Source organism: Fusarium musae, chromosome 7 (genome assembly GCF_019915245.1).
Source record: "Fusarium musae strain F31 chromosome 7, whole genome shotgun sequence".
Taxonomy (NCBI): Eukaryota; Fungi; Ascomycota; class Sordariomycetes; order Hypocreales; family Nectriaceae; genus Fusarium; species Fusarium musae.
This window is the reverse complement of record NC_058393.1, coordinates 3,034,117-3,051,192: the sequence shown is the minus strand read 5'-3', so window position 1 is coordinate 3,051,192 and position 17,076 is coordinate 3,034,117. Positions and strand designations below refer to the sequence as shown.

The window sequence follows — 17,076 nt, the reverse complement described above, 5'->3', positions numbered from 1 at the left end:
ACAATACCAAGAGCTCCCCAAAAGATCAACGCCAACACCCAACATCCGACGAACTATAACGATAGTCCCGCGAACAAATATTCCAGAAGCTTGTTTGTCACCATCGGCAGTTCCGGTGAATATAGGGATGAAACATGCCATAAACTCTATTTCCCACCGTCGGTGCGAGAAATAGGAAAAGTTCATGACGCAGCCGAGCATTTGAAACTTCGGGATACGATGTTCTGTGTGGAGAACCCGCCCTACTGGGCCAGTGTTACATTCTTCGCGTGCATTGACTATAGGGTCCTTGTGTCATATGTGAATTTACGCATTGCCTTTTTGAGTCATGAAGGGGAGTTGAGATGAACTGGGTCTGTGATGTCTGGAGATGGATGGGTTTAAAGATCAGTGCGCCCCAGCTTACAGAGACTAGCATAGCATCGCGCTTCATCGTTCATTCGTTTGTGCATTCATTCGCTCTTTACGGTCTTTACCAAGTCACTCATTCATTCCATCGTTTTGCTTTGGCTGTGTTGCTTAATACTCGCACTTAATCACAACACTCAAATCCCCACGATGATCCCCTCCACGCTCCTCGCACTCATCAGCCTTGTCTCGGTCACCCAAGCCGCAGCTGCTCCCAAGATCCTTTCTTCCGACGATGTCATCGTTCTCAAAACCGACGGCACTTCCCAAATCATGAAAGCCGCTGACCTCGAACGTCTCGAGACTGCCCCCGCAATCACTACCAAAACCCCCACCAAGCGCAACATCAACCGTCGTGGCTGCGAAAGCACCGAAGTCCAAGTCCTATCCGAGAAAGAATTCCTCAACTGGGACGTCGCCATGTCCCCCGTCATAAGCAGCCTCGACGGCTCCAAAGCCACCGTCAGCGTGACCTCTGGCTTCACCATCGCCAACTCGCTCTCAGTGGGCGCTAGCTTCAGCATTTCTCTCATCGAGAGCATTCTCAGTACGTCGCTGAGCATCGACTACAGTGAGACTTGGACTTCAAGCCAGCAGCAGTCACTGTCGTTCCAAGTTCCCGAGAATCATCATGGTCTTATTGTTAGTCAGCCTTATGTCCGACGTGTTCAGGGTAATGTTCTTGATGGATGTGGTGATGAGATCGAGAAGACGGAGTTCACGTCGGATTCGTATGAGAGTCAGACTTACGGGAACCTGGAGTGGGTTAAGGGTATTATTCGTCTCTGCAGTAGCGAAACTTATCCTATCCCCTTCTGCAACGGTGAGGGCGAGCACAAATAAGACTCATGCTTGGAGGTTGGGCCAGGTTTGTGCGGAGCGGTAAAGCACCTCTCGCAATGATCTAGTTCAGTTGACATAATAATTCACAGAATTGATTCCGTTCAAGACAACTGTAAACTTGAGGTTTTCTATTAAACTTAGATCATTTGTAACAAATGTGATGCATCTAATCCTCCCTGTTGAAAAGACTGAGATCCAGTGGAAGTCTTTCACCCATCCAGATCGCCCTCTCCAAATGATCCCTCTTCATCGAGGCCCAGCGATTCACGCCCTTTTCGGGAATAACATTGGGATGCACGAGCGCAGACAGAGGTCCTCGCCAGATAGCCAGCCACGCGACGAATGCCCCAAACTGAGCTGGTGTGAAGACGTTGACTTCAAACATGGCAATCGGATGAGGTCCAATCGGCCCCTCCCAGAATTTGTAGATTCGGAGTTCGGGAACTAAAGTTACTTGTTTTAGCTACAGTCTAAGGAATTCATTTAATCAACTCACATTCTCTTCGGATGCGTTCCCATAGTTCCTTGGCGTACTTGGTCTGCGTTTCGTTGGTTTGGAGGTAGTAGATGTGAATGTCACTGATACCTGTCAGCTTGTCACGTGCCCTCCCAGAATTGATCTGACTTACAAGCCACCTTGTCGGCCATTGTCCAAAGGTTCGATGAACCTGTCGTATGCTTCACTAAGCTTTTCAGCCGGAGGGTTTACATAGCTCTTCCCATCCGCCGCCTTCTCGTCTGGCAATGGTGGGGCGTTCTCATATCCGGTTAAGGGAGAGGGATATTTGAAGACTGAGGCGTCGCCCATGACTATAACTAATCAAGATAAGATGAAAAGGTTTTGAATTGATAAGCAGCTAGTAATTGACAAGGTTTTACGATGTTACTGTGAAGCGAAAGTCTCTTTGTTCTTGGGAGCCAGATGCGGGGGATTTATTTAAAGGCAGTTGTTAGTTGCGTGACTGCTGGTATTAATAAGCTGCGTGAGTCAGCAGCTGGAGCACAAGCGGGATCGCCCGACGCGCGCGCTAATTACCCTACACTTTTGCGTTTTCAGGAGAACCATTTGGAACGAACAACGAATCACTCAAAAAGTATGGATGACGGCTGTTCTAGAAATAACTTTGAACCGTTACTTATGTTTTATGACTTGATGCCATCTTGGGATACGCAGCTTGACAACCTTTTGGCAAACGCCTAGCTATAGAGTCTGTCCATTTCATGCTTCGAGTATTTCGATCAACTCACTACTCGATCGGACGTTACCCAAAACTCGCGAAACAAATCTAACCTCAACGGATTAACCCAAAGACCCATGTCCTACTCTGAACTTAACGTTTCAACAGTATCTAATTACTGCCCTCCTGATTTCGACATGACATCATGGCAAGATTCGCGATTCAGAGCTTCATGAACAGCGAGCCGAAATGGACAAGCATGCAGTAATCATACTGAGCTATTAGTGACTATATACCATTAAACGAGGCCGTGGTGATGGTCAAAGAAACAACAATCAAGTCGAATTGCTGATATATTAACGGCATACCTGACAAGAGTCTTCTTAATTCAAGTATATCCACTCCGTTGATGATAAAAAACTATATACAGGAAATTTAGACAACACGCTTACGGGCAAAATGGCAATCATTGCACTTTCCTCACATTTCCACCAAAGCTCAAGGTGTCGGAGCAGCAGCCTCCGCCTGGTCAACAATCAGATCAACAGGCGTCTGATTGACACCCGTAAACCCATCACCAACAATATACACCATCCCGACATCACCCTCCATACTAAAATGGCTCAAAGTACTCGTCGTCGCATCACAAGTCTGCACACCACCACCTTGCTGCACACAGCTCAGCACCGGAACACTACACTGCAGGGCAGATCCTTCAGCAGGGACCTGGCAGTCCAGGAACACGACGCCCTTGTTAGGGTTCTCATTGGCGCTGGTACATGGGGAGAGGTAGGCCTTGGTCGTGTCGCTGTTTTGGAACGTTGCACAGAGGGACACGGAGCCGGATTTGATCTGGCCTGTGGTGGCATCGAAATTGTAGTGCTGCGCGGGGAGGGTGATGCCTGAGCCGAGGTAGAGGAGACCACCGACGAGGTTGTCGGATTTGAGGTTGCGGTTTGCTGCGGGGCCGGAGCCGGCGATGATGGCGAAGGTGGTGATAACGGGAGGGGCGTCGGATGTTGTGGTTGTTGCGTCGGCGGTGGTTGTATCGGCTGTAGTCTCGGTGGACGAGAAATCGGTTGTAGCAGCGGAAGTCTCTGTTGTAAAGAGTGTTGTTGAATCGGCAGACGTGGCGGTCAAAGCAGTGGTTGTCAGGTCAGCAGTGGTTGAGTCCGCAGCAGTTGTCGCAGTATCAGTGACCAAAGACTCGGTCGAAGTTGACGTCTCAGTGACAGCAGATTCAACAGAGGTAGACACAGTGGGTTCAACGACACTTGATGTCAAAGTTGCAGAGGTGACGACTGAAGCTGTTCAACTCTCTGGTCAGCGGATCCTCCCTGTCAAATTCGTGATACAACCATACCCGATGTCAGCGGCTTGCATGGGCTGGCAGCCGCGCCAATGAGGCCAATGGCCAGCGACAGAAATTCACAAGTGCGCATAGTTATTAGCGAAAGACTAAAGTTGGAATTGAGATTTAAGAGAAAGCTGAATTCAAAGAGAATACGGAATACGCAAGCGGGCGCTGCTACGTCTTTATGGCGTCGGGCTTGGTGCTAGCGCGATGCCGTCCAGTGAACTATCGACCTCAGCTGCACGCTAATACGCTTAATTTAGGGGTTACCAAGGGGAAATACAGGGGAAAATCAATGGTCTGTCTTTAGCTTCATCTGAGTCTGCGGTTTACGAGCATCTAATTTTATTATTTTATAACCCGACGGATATACAGGCATGAGATCGAACTTGACTAGTCGAACTGGGATATGATATCTGAGAACTCCTAAGGTTTAGATCATTAGAGTTCACGACTGAGACTAGGTAGTATTATAAATTCAACGTATTGTAAGGCTGAGGTCATGTGATATCTACTTATCACGCAATACTAGGCTGATACAAGTAAGACTATATCCAACTTTGCTTAAAATCATACTCCTGTATTTATTTAAGAATAGCTTATGCTTACTGCTAATTCTTTTACTGTAATTATCCTCTAATAACAGACATGGTATCTTCTAAAGGCGCTGTCCAACGATTCAGTCATCTCGAATTACCATCCAGACGAGTTTTTAGACACGTCGATATTCAGCTTCCGTCGAACACAAAAGGCAGGGGAACAAGGTCCCTGAGGCTCAAATACCAGCGATGCATTCGCTTCCGCTTCATCTCGCGGCTGAAAATAAAGGCCCTGCTATGATGGCAGTCATGTATTCATTCACAGCCCTGTCATCCCTCGCTGTCGTAGGCAGGGCCCTTTCGAGATATAAAAAGCTCGGTCGCTTAGCTATCGATGACTACGTTATAATCCTGTCTCTTGTTGGTCTCCTACTCTATTCTCTATAATGCCTTCTCACCAGCTCTTCCTACCACCGGCGATAACAGCTGACATGTCTAGGGATTTGTGTTCGCCTACGTAGCCTGCTGGACTGCCGCCATCCTCCCCGGTTGTGGCCGCCACCAGGCGGCTCTGACCGTCGACGAACTCGACCGTTCTGTCTTCTTCCTGATGATCGGCCTGATCCAAGGAGTGCTGTCGCTCGCGCTGCCAAAGTTCGCTGTCGTCAATCTGCTGGTCAAGATCCTCTTCCCATCACCCCGGCACTTTCGGTTGCTTTGGGGCCTCGTAATCGTAAACCTTGTCCTTATGCTCGGTGCCTTCGGCGTCCGCTTCTCAGAGTGCGACCCACCAGAGGCTCAATTCACTTTATATGCCCCTGCCAAGTGCCGTAGCTCGACTGCCATAGTCGTCTATTCTGTTATTGTGGGATGTGAGAAGACCCTAATCCTCGTGTGTGAAGTAAGAGGCTTCCGGCATACTAATGATGAATCGATGAACGGCAGCATTCTCCGCCGTGGTAGACTTCTACCTTGCTCTATACCCAGTGGTAGTGCTGTGGTCGTTACAAGTACACCTGAAAGAAATTGGCTCTTAGCGTGGCCCTTGGCTTTGGTGTCTGATTAGTATTGCTGCGTGCTACTCGTGTGTTAAAACTTGACTCTGACTGATATCTTCCCCTAGTGCTGGCTGTGCTGCTATACGCAAAGTCATGGCGGTTCCAGGTATGGGAGACGGCAGAGACTATACTTGTAAGCCCGTACCATCCGCACAACATAGATACCTTTACTGACAGAACTTTGCATTGGCAGATGCTTCAGGGAGTCTTGTGATCTGGATAAGGTTTGTGGTCTCCTTTGCGCCATCCAACATGTTTCCATTAACTTGTTCTTAGTGTCGAAACAAACTCTGTCATAATAGCCGCGTGCATCCCGATGCTGCTGCCCTTACTTGAACTATTATTTGGAAAGAAGTTCTTGTCAGCGCCAACCTCAGCGTCTTTGAGTCGGATAAGTGTTGAAAAGCCTGGAAGAAAGGGAAGAAGTCTCAGCGCAACCGACAGCACAGCCGAGACGGAGAGGCGGGGAATAAGAGACGAGGTGGAGGGACGTATGGGGGCCGTCCTACCCCTCGAGGAATTGGGCCCAGATGAAGAAGGGGGCCAGAGCCAGAGGGCAGACAATATTCGTCAACGTAGGCTACAGCATACCCAGGGTGCTACCATTCCAGCAATCAGTATCGCACAGAACTTCGGATCATACCTGGCTGCAACAACTATACGGCCTCTTTATCTAGAAAGGTCTCTTATGTCCGTTGGGATCTCAGCGATATGGTTTCTGAGAAGCTTACGGAGGACCGGGTTTAAATGAACGAAGAGGCATTATCCGTAAATGTCTTGTCAAATACAACAGAAAAGCTGGGACCAATAGCCATTTCTCAATTGAATCCTTTTGACAAAATTGGATCACCTGAAGAGTCTTTTTCAGCAAATTGTTACCTCGAACCAGCCTTTTCGGAAAATTATAACTTCGCGTGGCCCGAGGCCTCAAGTTATGGCTTAGCCAGAGGAGAGCTTCTGGTAGACCATGTTATGAATGCGTATATATAGCGAGCGAACGACCAAAGTTGGAATGCTACACTGAGGGAGCAAAATCAGGAGTAATACGTGAAGGGGGGCTGTAACGTCTTTGTAGCGTTGGGGTTTGGCGCTCAGCGCGCTGTTACAGCTTGTGATCTGATCGGTATGAAGGCAACCGTAGTTCCTCTCAACTCCCTTGTTCAAGTAAACCCACAACGCCAGCTCGAGTAATATTCTTCTGCAAGTATAAAGGCACAGAGCCGCGCCAACCTTCAAAGAACCAGCTTTTTGGGGCGTTGCTGAGTGTACTCGCCCAGAAGTAACACTGAAGCCACGCGACAGGCTCACCGAGTCTGACGCTATCTATGAAGCCATCAGTTAAAGAGGCCGGCCACTGGATTATATGCGCCCAAGTTCGCGGGTGACACTGCGTATCCATTATCCATCTTTTCAGAGACGATATGCTTTGCTGGTGGTGTGTTCCCAGCTGGTCACTGTCGACGCACAGGGTAATGATTGCTCTATCAAGCTCCTGTATACACTGTTCCGCTGCAATCTGAGCCCATGGGTTCTCGAGCACAAATGCATCACGCAGACGCTCCCTCACTTGCTGTCGCTGTATAAAATCTGCTGCTATCGACTCGACGAGCTTCGCCGAGGTCCGCAGAGTCGTGAGCACATTCACCAAAGATTGAGGCGTCTGGTCTGTGACGAAGCCTCTGATCTCTAAGATGATAATCGCCATTGTGAACATGACGGTCGGGATCCAGCTTGGATTGCCCACCGAAGCCACATGACTCCGAAAATCATTCGTCGCGGCTATGTGATGCAGATATCCATCTATGTAATCGTCCCTCCGAACGGATGGTGTCATGGCGCGTGAGCGAAGTATAGCGAGTGCACGGAAAGCGTGCTTCAGGAAAGAATGCTTCTGGACGTGTGCTGCGAGAATTGGGTCCCACGAGTCCATCAGCTCGTTATTCTCGATGAGGCATAGCAGCTTCCCCACGCTATAAAGATGCGTCAGGTCACTTGAAGCAGTTGGGCACTGATATCTGTCGGAGTGTACCACAATTGTGCAGCTTGTGTTCTCTGTCCTAGGCCGTTGTTGCTGAAAGTCGCAGACAATCCCCCTGCTGCTACACTTATCACAACCAGCTTGTTTCAGATCACACTAAAAGTACCCATCATTAGTATGCAATTGCACTTCCAAGCGCTACACTGCCGGTATTTACCTTGATATGGCGCTTCTTGCATTGAGTGCAACCAAGTCTGGACTTTGGATGCCAGTTGCGTGAAGGCATGACGCGTGGTGTTTAGGGGATGATTGGAATTGACTGCCAGTGAAGAGGAGTGTTGCACATGTTAAGCGTCGAAAATCGCCACGTCGATACAGACCATAAATGTTATACATATGTTTGTATGCTTTGTCGGATGGGTCGGAGAATGCAGGGCGCAGATCATACTTGCCGAGCTAGGCCAAAGTTGGTCAAGTGTACGAGCGTGGATGGGGTTGGGACAGGCATGTGGTTGGCGAGGCTGTGTCAATGAAGTATTCGTAGGGAATAGTGTGCGCTGCTGGCCTACGTGGAACTGTATACGTTACTTTATCAGGCATGGCTAGTGTGCTGCCCTGACGGAATTTATCTTAATGCTCATCGCGATGCAATGGCAGAGGCTGAGTCGAACAAGGGCTCGTTGGTGGTTTAGCGCCCTGACCCTGCAATGGAGCTGAGCCACATTCACCCCCAGCCCTGCGCGTCACAGCCGACAGATTCGTACACTAGACCCAGAATGCAGATAACGAAAACACGGTCTAATCGGTCATACTCTATATGCTAAGCAACAAGAAGATCACTACCACTTACAGACAGAAAATGGAATGATGTACGTGATAGATCCTGACTCGTCATCGTACACGGCAAGGAGATATAATCATGCTCAAAGAAATCGAGATATGACGGCTTTCTTACAATGCCTTTCTAAGGGCAGCTCTAACAACTAAAGCGGTTCAGCTTCGCATGCGATCACAGACATGTATATATAAAGGTCTGAGTCGCCGTGTAGCTAGCATCAAGTCAACCATCAACCTCAACAATTTTCACATCTCCACGAATATCTACATTGTATCCCCCTTACTTTCATATCACGCCCTTGGACTACAAGCCTTTCGCTTGCACGACAAGATAGCAAACAAGATGAAGCATACCACTCTCCACGCCGTATGCACTCTCTCCCTTTCTGTTCTGGTCACAGCTTGTCCCCTTCATGTGGTGCACGATACGAACGAACCATTAAACAACCAAAGACGTTCCGCTCAGCATGACACCGCGCGAACGGCAATCGAGCATGTTCGCGTGTTCAATGGGATTCGCTTCGAAGAGCCTCAGACTGTCTGTATCGATGGTGGTTGGATTGTCGACATCGGCACTTGCAGCGACCCTACTCTAAGGGTAAATGGAGCAGGGAAGTTCCTCGTCCCTGGTCTAATCGATAGCCATCTTCATCTGTCAGGCGTACAGTCGCTCGAAGAATTCACCTCGTATGGCTGCACGACTGCTATGCATATGAATTGCGGCAACTACACCCAATGCCATATCAACGCTGACCAGCCCGGGCTAGCGTCGTTCAAATTCGCTTCAATGTCTGCAGTCGGCTACGGCAGTCCACACTCGAAAACCCAACCCCGGCCTAATAGCACGCTCATATTTCCCGACACGGACGTTGTGAGATTCGCGCAGGACGGGTTCAACAACGGGAGCGACTACTCCAAGATCACGGCGGAAATCAGCGGTCCATCCCTCGAGCAGCAGATTCAAATGATCAATGTTGCGCGCCATCAGTACAACAAGCAGAGTATGACCCACGCTGCGGATATCATGGCGTATTCTCAGGCTGTCGCGTCAAACACGGATGGTATCCAACACGTCCCTGACGACGGAATTCTTAGCAACAGCACAATCAAGAGGATTCTCCAGCAGAAGCAATTCGTAACGCCGACGCTGAACGTTTTCGAGTTTGCCTACAGAAGCAAGACTCTGCAAAAGTACTTTAGCGTGACGCCTGGCAGCAATCGGACTATTCAGCACGCCGAGACCAACGCTAAGCTTTTATACCAGCACGGGGTTCCGCTGATTGCCGGCACCGACTCTGTCGGTCAACTGGCTGTGGGTGATGAAACAGCCTTGGTTCCCTGGGGCCTCAGCTTGCACTTTGAACTGCAAAACTTTGTCAGCCTTCTCGGCATGTCGCCAGCCGAAGCCATAAATTCTGCAACCAGAGACGCTGCCAAGTGGCATAGGATGGCAGATCGCGGTTCTATCGAGGTGGAGAAGAGAGCTGATCTGGTCTTGCTGAACAAGGATCCTCTGGCTGATATCGCGAATACACTCAGCATTGACAGGATCTGGGCCTTTGGCGTACCTGTTGCACTCGTTGCGCAAACAACTAACTCAAGTATGAAGAATCCTGCATTTACTCCTGTCAAAGTAGAGTAGCTCCGTTACAAAGCTATTATAGCAAGAGACGGAAGGAGGGTTACTACGGTCTTCAGATAGCATTTCGGTATTCGTGTGTTTGAGCAAGTAAATACATATTGGGAAATAGTAGCATCTTTCCCGCCTGAAAATTCGGCCTCGCTATAAATAGACCGGTTCTGTGTCGTGTTAGTCTATATGCTGTAGCAAGAGACAAAAGCAATAAACAAACTTGTTAAGATTAGAAGAAAACGAATGTCGATTACCTATATTGAGCAAAGTACGCGAGTCCTCGTTCAGCTTCTATTGAGCTTGGTTACCCATAGCAAAGAATCGAAAGTTTTAACGGTCTGTCAGTGGCGTCACTTTACGACACGGTTTACGAGTATCCGGTTTCCTTGTGCATGGTTGGCAATTGGGACGCATAAAAATGTATCTAGTCCCAGTTTAGTACTTTGGGGTCAGATAGAGGGACTTGGAAATACGTCAAACATCTTATTCCTAACTCGAGTATTTGTTATTAATAGACTATGCGACCTTGCCAGCCACGTTCGCCGTTTGATATTACCTACCTGCCTTCTAGTAACCAAGGATTAAGTTAACTCAGTTAATAAGACCCAAGCTTAAAATAAGATGAGATGCATTTGCTTTGATCCGTAAAAGTCTGCACCTTTACATTTTATGCCAGGTTTTTGAATGCGCGACTCTGCTTTTGGAAAGTGTAGCCAAGTCCAAAGCCAGGCTGGCTTTTGTATAAGTCGGACTTAGCAATTCAAAAATCAGTCGGGGAAGGTCTGCTTAAAAAATATCTCATGTACTTTATTCGTAAAAGGTCAGCATCGTGGCCTAGATGTAAGCCTGTCCAAGTCGATGCCCCAATCTTGAGCGTCTAGCCTGGTAACCAGATTTGTGAGCTCCTTTTGGACGTGAGCGGATAAGACGGTAGAATCCTCGGCCTCATACTGACGGAGTCTTAGAACCATGAAGCTTAGATTTGCCAAGGCCCGGGGTATTGTTCTTGCTCGTGGCACATTCCAGAACCCCCAATCCGCCGAGTTCATTATTGAACGAATCCATTTAGCAGTGTTTTCGAAACTGAGACCCCGAAAAGTTGGAGACCATGCCCATCCAAAATGTAAGCAAGTTTCGTCCCTCAAGTAATCCGTTATGAAAATCGAGTTCATCCTTAGTGATTCGCGACCCCAGATTGACCAGTTCTGCTCTACTGGATCTTTATAATTTATACAAAATTCGATCACCTGATCGACTCCGTCTTTGACCTGGGCGAGAGCATGAACTCTTCTCTCTTCGATTACATCTGAAACATCATTGGTTGTTAAAACACCTTCAAGTGCGTAAACAGGGTCCCTTTTACGTACCGATGATTGACTCAGGTATCTCAACACCATGTCTGTCATGTTCTGGGCCAATGCGACCTGTTGCCTGCTGAGCTACAATAGCAGATAGCTTCCGGAACTCAGTAGGCATTTGGACCCTCCATAGAATCCAGAGCCATGCTATTGCATCCTCGTCGAAAGATGTGGACATGTTGGGCAATAAAGCATCAGCCCAGACCCACGCTTGAGGGAGATAAAACTCTCTCTCTATGGGCTTTTGTTTATCGACCACCTTGATATAGCCGACGAGGACGTCAAGTTCGATCCGATCCGGGACATCAGAGCCGTTAGGCATTCTGGTCATGACTGCTTGCAATAAGTCCAGTGCACGCTCATCATAATCATGGTCGTCGTGACCGCGGTCGTGGTCCTTGCCGATCGTAGAATATACAGAATTAGACTCTTCATATGAAGCACCGTCGTCCGTTGACGTAACTGCTTCTTCTTCAACAACATCCTCATCTAACCAAGCTCTCAGAGTGACTGGTCGCACGCAGCATGCCTCTGACGATACAGCACCCTCTACCAATGTGTGTCGACATCCGTTCTTCTTCTGACACATGTCGAAACACTCCAATTGGAGCTCTGCCTGCGTACAATTCGCCGCCTCTTCATTTAGTAGTTTACCATAGGTCATGGACCGAAAGGTCATTGTATGAGAAAAGACCCTCTGAAGCATAGATATATCCATTACTTCCAATCTTACGTGCTCACAGGCGCCACGGCAAGGGTTCTGAAGAGCGAATATTTGACATGCCTGTAAGTCACAGACAACCCAAACGCAAAATGGGACTGAAGTTGTAGTATCCGAGATGCGTTGGTCTGTATCAATACCGTGCCCAACGAAGGCATAAGTTGGCCGCTTGCAATCGATAGGGGTTGAGAAGGTCTCGTTGATGGGTTCCGTATCCGATTCATCGGGAGAAGGCATATCAAGTGCCAAAAAGTCCTCCAGGCCATCTTCAGTGGGAGCATCTTGGCCTTGTTGTGCATCAGGTAAGTTCTCCAAGAGATAATCAAGCGTAAACATCGGGATAGTTTGATAGTCACCAATCCGTGCTTCAAAGGCAGCCCTATACATATCAGTATCGGTGCGGATACTAAATATATCGCCATCACGCCAGACAAAGTCGTATTCTCGGGTTTGCGGCTTTTCCCGGCGCACCACGATAAGTGGTTTGCTTAGGGATGAACGATCATCACCCTCGTCTGTCCCCTCGTCATTTGCGTCAGACTTATCAGCCCTTACATCAGTTGCATCAGTGTCCTGTGTCCCTCCTTTCTTCTGGGCCATCTCATCCTGCTTTTCGATTGTGAAGACTTGTGATTCAGTACCAGGTGACAGTTGCGCTTCTGTTTCCACAAGCTGGGTTACTGTCACAGTTCCGGAATCCAACAAGGCTTCGAAGGCATGATTGGTTTTATTCGTGAGTCGACCAAACCGTAATGCAGCTGCCTTTATCCTTTTGCCTCTAGATGCAGAAACCTTTCCGCAATTGAGTTTTAGCGGTATTTGGCTCAGTTTCCTATTCTTCTCAATCGATTTTAACCTGCCTGCCTGCTTTTTCATACTATCATGGATGTTTTTAAGCTCATCATGCATTCGTTGTTCCCTATGAAGCGCCATGGTTAGTGAAGCTGTTCAGTTGTGGTTTCGATGTAAGCTTACCCCGAGAAGAACTTATTTGTGAATAATAACTGCAACGCTAGCTGGAGGGTCGACTTGGCAGACTCGACGGCCTCTCTTAGAGGTCCTATCTCTTGTTCATCCAAGATAAACATGTAGCTTTTCTTGATGATTCTGAGCCATTCGAAGAATTTATTCGCTGTAGTTGACCGATTTGTCACAAGATCGTGCTGGTCTAAGATGTTAGTTGCCTGCTTTCGGACGATCTTCAGGTTGTCATTAACAAATGACACAAGATCTTTCGTTTCGCCTTCGTGGAGTTGAATCATAGGAATCGCCATTTGAGGCGTACTTTGAACTAGGTCTTTGATAACGATCTGGACCTGGAATCCATTAACGCTTCTGCTTTCGTGGTACGGCTACTGTATTGCTTACATGGGCTAGGCTTTCGAGGCCATCGCAGTATAGTTTCCAGGTACCTGGGGCAGTTTTGATTTGGTCATGCATTTTTTTGGCCTTGACAACTAGATCCCATATAGTGATAATAGCGGAAGCAGTCCCAAGTGCCTCAGCCATTGTGGAGATGAATTGGACCCAAAGGCTCGAAGACGTAGCACCAAGAAGAGTAGATTGGTCGAATGAGGTACAGTTAAGAAAGTAGTGCCTATACTGATACGTTTGGGTGGAGCGCTATCTTATATCTGGAACGCGTGGCATTGTTCAGGCGTATGGTTCTTGGAGTGAACGCCTTACGGTTTTGGTTGGATTGAAATGACCAGGCAGACTTGTATCTCTCATGTTATGAATCTCGTACAAATGTGTATCGGAAACCAAGGCAACCAGTGTTGGGCTTACCTGCATATCAGTGTGCTGTAGGAGTGGAGCATGTGTGGCAGACTTGCAGTACAGGGCCTTCGTCCATTGGTAGCTGCAAAACTCTATAGCGAAGGCAGATTGCGAGGCTTACATGAATTATGTATGCCGATTATGATATACATCTAACATATAACTTGTCCCATTAAGTCAAGTTATGGAATTAAAAACCCGATACCTCCTTGCCATAAGAAAAAGAAAAACAAGCATGCTTGGGATATTGAACTCGGGCTTCGGAGCTTGAAGACCAAAGGGCAAAAATCTATTGGAAGGCCTTTCCAGAAAATCATGGGAGAACTTGGAAAGGGTGCATTCAGCCTATTCGTGGCGCCCTGCATGAGCTGATCAGCAGACAGGCCTTCAGGGAGGTCATTGGTCGATGGAAGGTGTGTGATACAAGCATTAGCTGTGTCTTTGATTGATTGGAATTAACAGTTACAAGAACACTTCTGGCATACTAAGCCCCCAAATAATCACCAAAGGCCATTGGCCAACTTATATTGTCTGTTATCCATCGGTAGGGCGGCACACCCCAGCAATCACTGGAGCTAGATAATACCGCCTGGCCTAGCTGACAATTCTGGCTTCGGAGATTATCACATACAATCCATGATTGCATCTAAAACACACCAGTAGACCTCGTCTAAGTACATTCTTTAATGCATAAGCTACAGTACGCAAGTAGAAAGAAAGCTGGTCTCGGGATATATAGCTAGCGATTATAATGCTACGACCAAATAATAAGCAGATTAAGGACAGGGAAGTACCAAGTTCTCTGTGCTGGTATAAGTTCTTAGCCACGGATCTGGGACTTCTATAATGGCTTCACAATGAGAGACAGTTCTTTGACATTTGCGTATTGCTGCTTGATTTGAGCGTATGTAATGTAGCGAAATTATGATTCGCAGAGATTGCCGTTAAGAGCTTATAATAAAAAGACCCATGACAGCAATGTCAAAACCCCAACTGCAAAGATAAGCGTAGCGCCAGAATCTTGCCTATCCTTCGGCTCGGCAACGGTACTGAGCTGTGCATCATCAAATAAAGTCTAATTATGCTATGATAAGGACTATTGCGTCCCTCGCTTGTCATACACGTTTCATTTCCACCAACGCCTAAATGTCATATCCGAAAGACTATATCTTGAAAGTCTGGCTCGTTGCACTCTTTCCGCTCGCGCTGCGAGTATCATCCGGACTTAGTCGTTCATGGGAAACGCGAATGTGAGTTACCAGCTCGATCTCATCATCTCTCACGCCCCATTTAGCGTACTGCGATGCAGGGGTCTCGGCATTCTGACCTCTTCCGGTGATCTTGGTGTGAACGCCATAGCCGCTGGGTTGGTTCGAAGAGGAGCGATTTGTAGACGATTTCGATCGCATGATAAACCTTCGAAGGCCAGGGAGGCACACGACTATAACAGCGGTACTCATCTCGGCGAGAGACAAGGTATCTGTATACCAGGTTAGCCGAAGAACAGTATTAAGCAGGGATGCGATTGGAAAGACATACTGCCAGACTGGTCATCAAGCTCAAAATCAGTGGCATTATAGGCGATAAATCGGGATAGGCTGACTATCAGCGTGATAGCACCTAGAGAGAAAATGCCAATAAGGGCGATCTTTTGTTTTCGGTGGAGTTTTAGATGTTTGAGTAGAAAGAAGGGGTAGAAAAAGACTATCGGCAATCACGTTAGCTGAGTCGTTCCCAGTGGGTAGCAGAAATGAAACATACTTAATAAATCCGTTGAGAAGTTGAGCCCCCACTGAACACAAAACGAAGCATATGAGTTCCATGCTGACTTGAGCTGGTTTTCAATAGACCTGATATCAGTTAGTCAGATGATGAAACAAGTTGTGCAATTCGACTTTACCAATTGTCAGAAAACGGTAAACAAATAAGGGTGTTTACAAGCACTGATACAAGTAGAGCACAGCCAAGATAAACTGTGATTACAAGCAATACACGTCTTAGCGATCCTGAGATCCCAGGGATTAGTTTCCAATAAAACAAGATAATAGATATCTTGGGGAAGTAAATCCCAGTATCAAAGAAGTACTCTGCGATTAATACTATCTGCAGTTGGTTAGCTTTACAATCTCTCTCACCCAGCCGTGTAGTACCATACCTTTAAGTATTCTACTGAGTTAACTACAAGTTCAGAGCCAACTGCAGGATTATCGATAAGAATTCGAAGGGCAAGAGTTGAGCAAATGAACCATCCTAGGCTGAAAACCCAACCTAGCCAAGCAAAAATGTCAGGCATGCTAAATAGAGCATGCTTCATTAAAACATTCGCCCAGCATCGTAGGACTAGTACCACTAATGCTAAGATAAGCAGCACGGCTTGGATACCCTGAAGAGATCAGTTATACAAATCAGAAAAAAGAGGAAAATGCAGAAAATTACAATAGAAGTGTTGGTATCCATTTAGACGCTCGCTCGGTAGAGCGATCCGAGTCTTTCGTTCTGCAGCAAGACTGAGAAGCAAACAAAGAAAAAGAAGCACATGGTTTGGCAGCAGAGGTTGGACAAAAATGGATTGGGGGACATGCACTATATTTAACCATCAAGGTTTAACTTAAGATAAAAGTTACCAATCAATAATGGAGCGGGCTAAGCTAGTAGAGCGCTATCATCCCAAGCTCGGGAGGGGAGGGGGCTCGAGCACTTGCACATAATGTGGCGAACAACGACAAAGTCCAGTTTCATAATCTTAGGCGCTGAAGATATTCACTGCTCTAGAAAATTCGAAATTTCACCTGGTGGGATGAGTCTCGAGAATGCATTTGCCCCCATCTCTAGCCGTAAAGAGGGATAAATGGGTTTGGAATCCACTGAGCATAACCTTAACCCGTGTAGACTTAATATAAAACACTACACCGTCCATAATAAATTAATAATAGTGTATTTTCGTGCTACGATAGCGGCATGGGATTGGTGGGTTAAAAATTGAACAACATCCGGACTCCGTAATGAACAACAAAGCGCAATCACAGCCACGAAAAACTGTACCTGAGTCGAGACCAAGGTAGTGCGAATGTAGGATGACTTAGATTAGACCTCAACGGGTATAGAGTACGCGGACTTTGCTAATCGCAATTGTTCCATGTAGATTCCGGTGGATCCGATGCGAGATTAACCTGAAAGGCTAATTGGCGCGAGTCATGCCATCTTATCTTTAGTTAGCAGCGTCAGGGACCTACTTAGCTAGGCAATAACACCGATGAGCTAACGGACGCTACAGAACCAACAGCTTACAATATCTAAAATTTCAATAACCCAAGGGGAGAAGAACCCGCCAGAGCGGCCAGACTACGGCTAGAGATGCGGATGTTTTGCTCTATCTGATCGACAATGGCC

The 17,076-nt window shown here is 47.3% G+C and overlaps 6 protein-coding genes across 6 annotated transcripts; 2 read left to right on the top strand and 4 right to left on the bottom strand.

Moving 5' to 3' along the window:
• Positions 1-558: 558 nt before the first annotated feature.
• On the top strand, positions 559-1,251 carry J7337_010125 (uncharacterized protein; the record flags this gene model as incomplete). Its single annotated transcript, XM_044827711.1, has 1 exon — positions 559-1,251. One exon carries the CDS (start codon positions 559-561, stop codon positions 1,249-1,251), a length of 693 nt encoding a protein of 230 aa, XP_044678305.1.
• A 166-nt stretch (positions 1,252-1,417) lies between these two features.
• J7337_010124 (uncharacterized protein) lies at positions 1,418-2,059 on the bottom strand (the record flags this gene model as incomplete). Its single annotated transcript, XM_044827710.1, has 3 exons — positions 1,418-1,695; positions 1,748-1,830; positions 1,881-2,059. 3 exons carry the CDS (start codon positions 2,057-2,059, stop codon positions 1,418-1,420), a joined length of 540 nt encoding a protein of 179 aa, XP_044678304.1.
• Positions 2,060-2,927: 868 nt separating this feature from the next.
• Positions 2,928-3,812, bottom strand: J7337_010123 (uncharacterized protein; the record flags this gene model as incomplete). Its single annotated transcript, XM_044827709.1, has 2 exons — positions 2,928-3,736; positions 3,785-3,812. 2 exons carry the CDS (start codon positions 3,810-3,812, stop codon positions 2,928-2,930), a joined length of 837 nt encoding a protein of 278 aa, XP_044678303.1.
• Positions 3,813-8,538: 4,726 nt separating this feature from the next.
• On the top strand, positions 8,539-9,837 carry J7337_010122 (uncharacterized protein; the record flags this gene model as incomplete). The annotated part of the gene is made up of 1 exon (XM_044827708.1): positions 8,539-9,837. The coding sequence occupies one exon, from the start codon at positions 8,539-8,541 to the stop codon at positions 9,835-9,837; it is 1,299 nt and encodes a 432-aa protein (XP_044678302.1).
• Positions 9,838-11,187: 1,350 nt separating this feature from the next.
• J7337_010121 (uncharacterized protein) lies at positions 11,188-13,416 on the bottom strand (the record flags this gene model as incomplete). Its single annotated transcript, XM_044827707.1, has 4 exons — positions 11,188-11,802; positions 11,920-12,826; positions 12,883-13,223; positions 13,276-13,416. The coding sequence occupies 4 exons, from the start codon at positions 13,414-13,416 to the stop codon at positions 11,188-11,190; spliced, it is 2,004 nt and encodes a 667-aa protein (XP_044678301.1).
• Positions 13,417-14,849: 1,433 nt separating this feature from the next.
• J7337_010120 (uncharacterized protein) lies at positions 14,850-15,261 on the bottom strand (the record flags this gene model as incomplete). The annotated part of the gene is made up of 2 exons (XM_044827706.1): positions 14,850-15,146; positions 15,226-15,261. The coding sequence occupies 2 exons, from the start codon at positions 15,259-15,261 to the stop codon at positions 14,850-14,852; spliced, it is 333 nt and encodes a 110-aa protein (XP_044678300.1).
• Between the last annotated feature and the right edge of the window lie 1,815 nt (positions 15,262-17,076).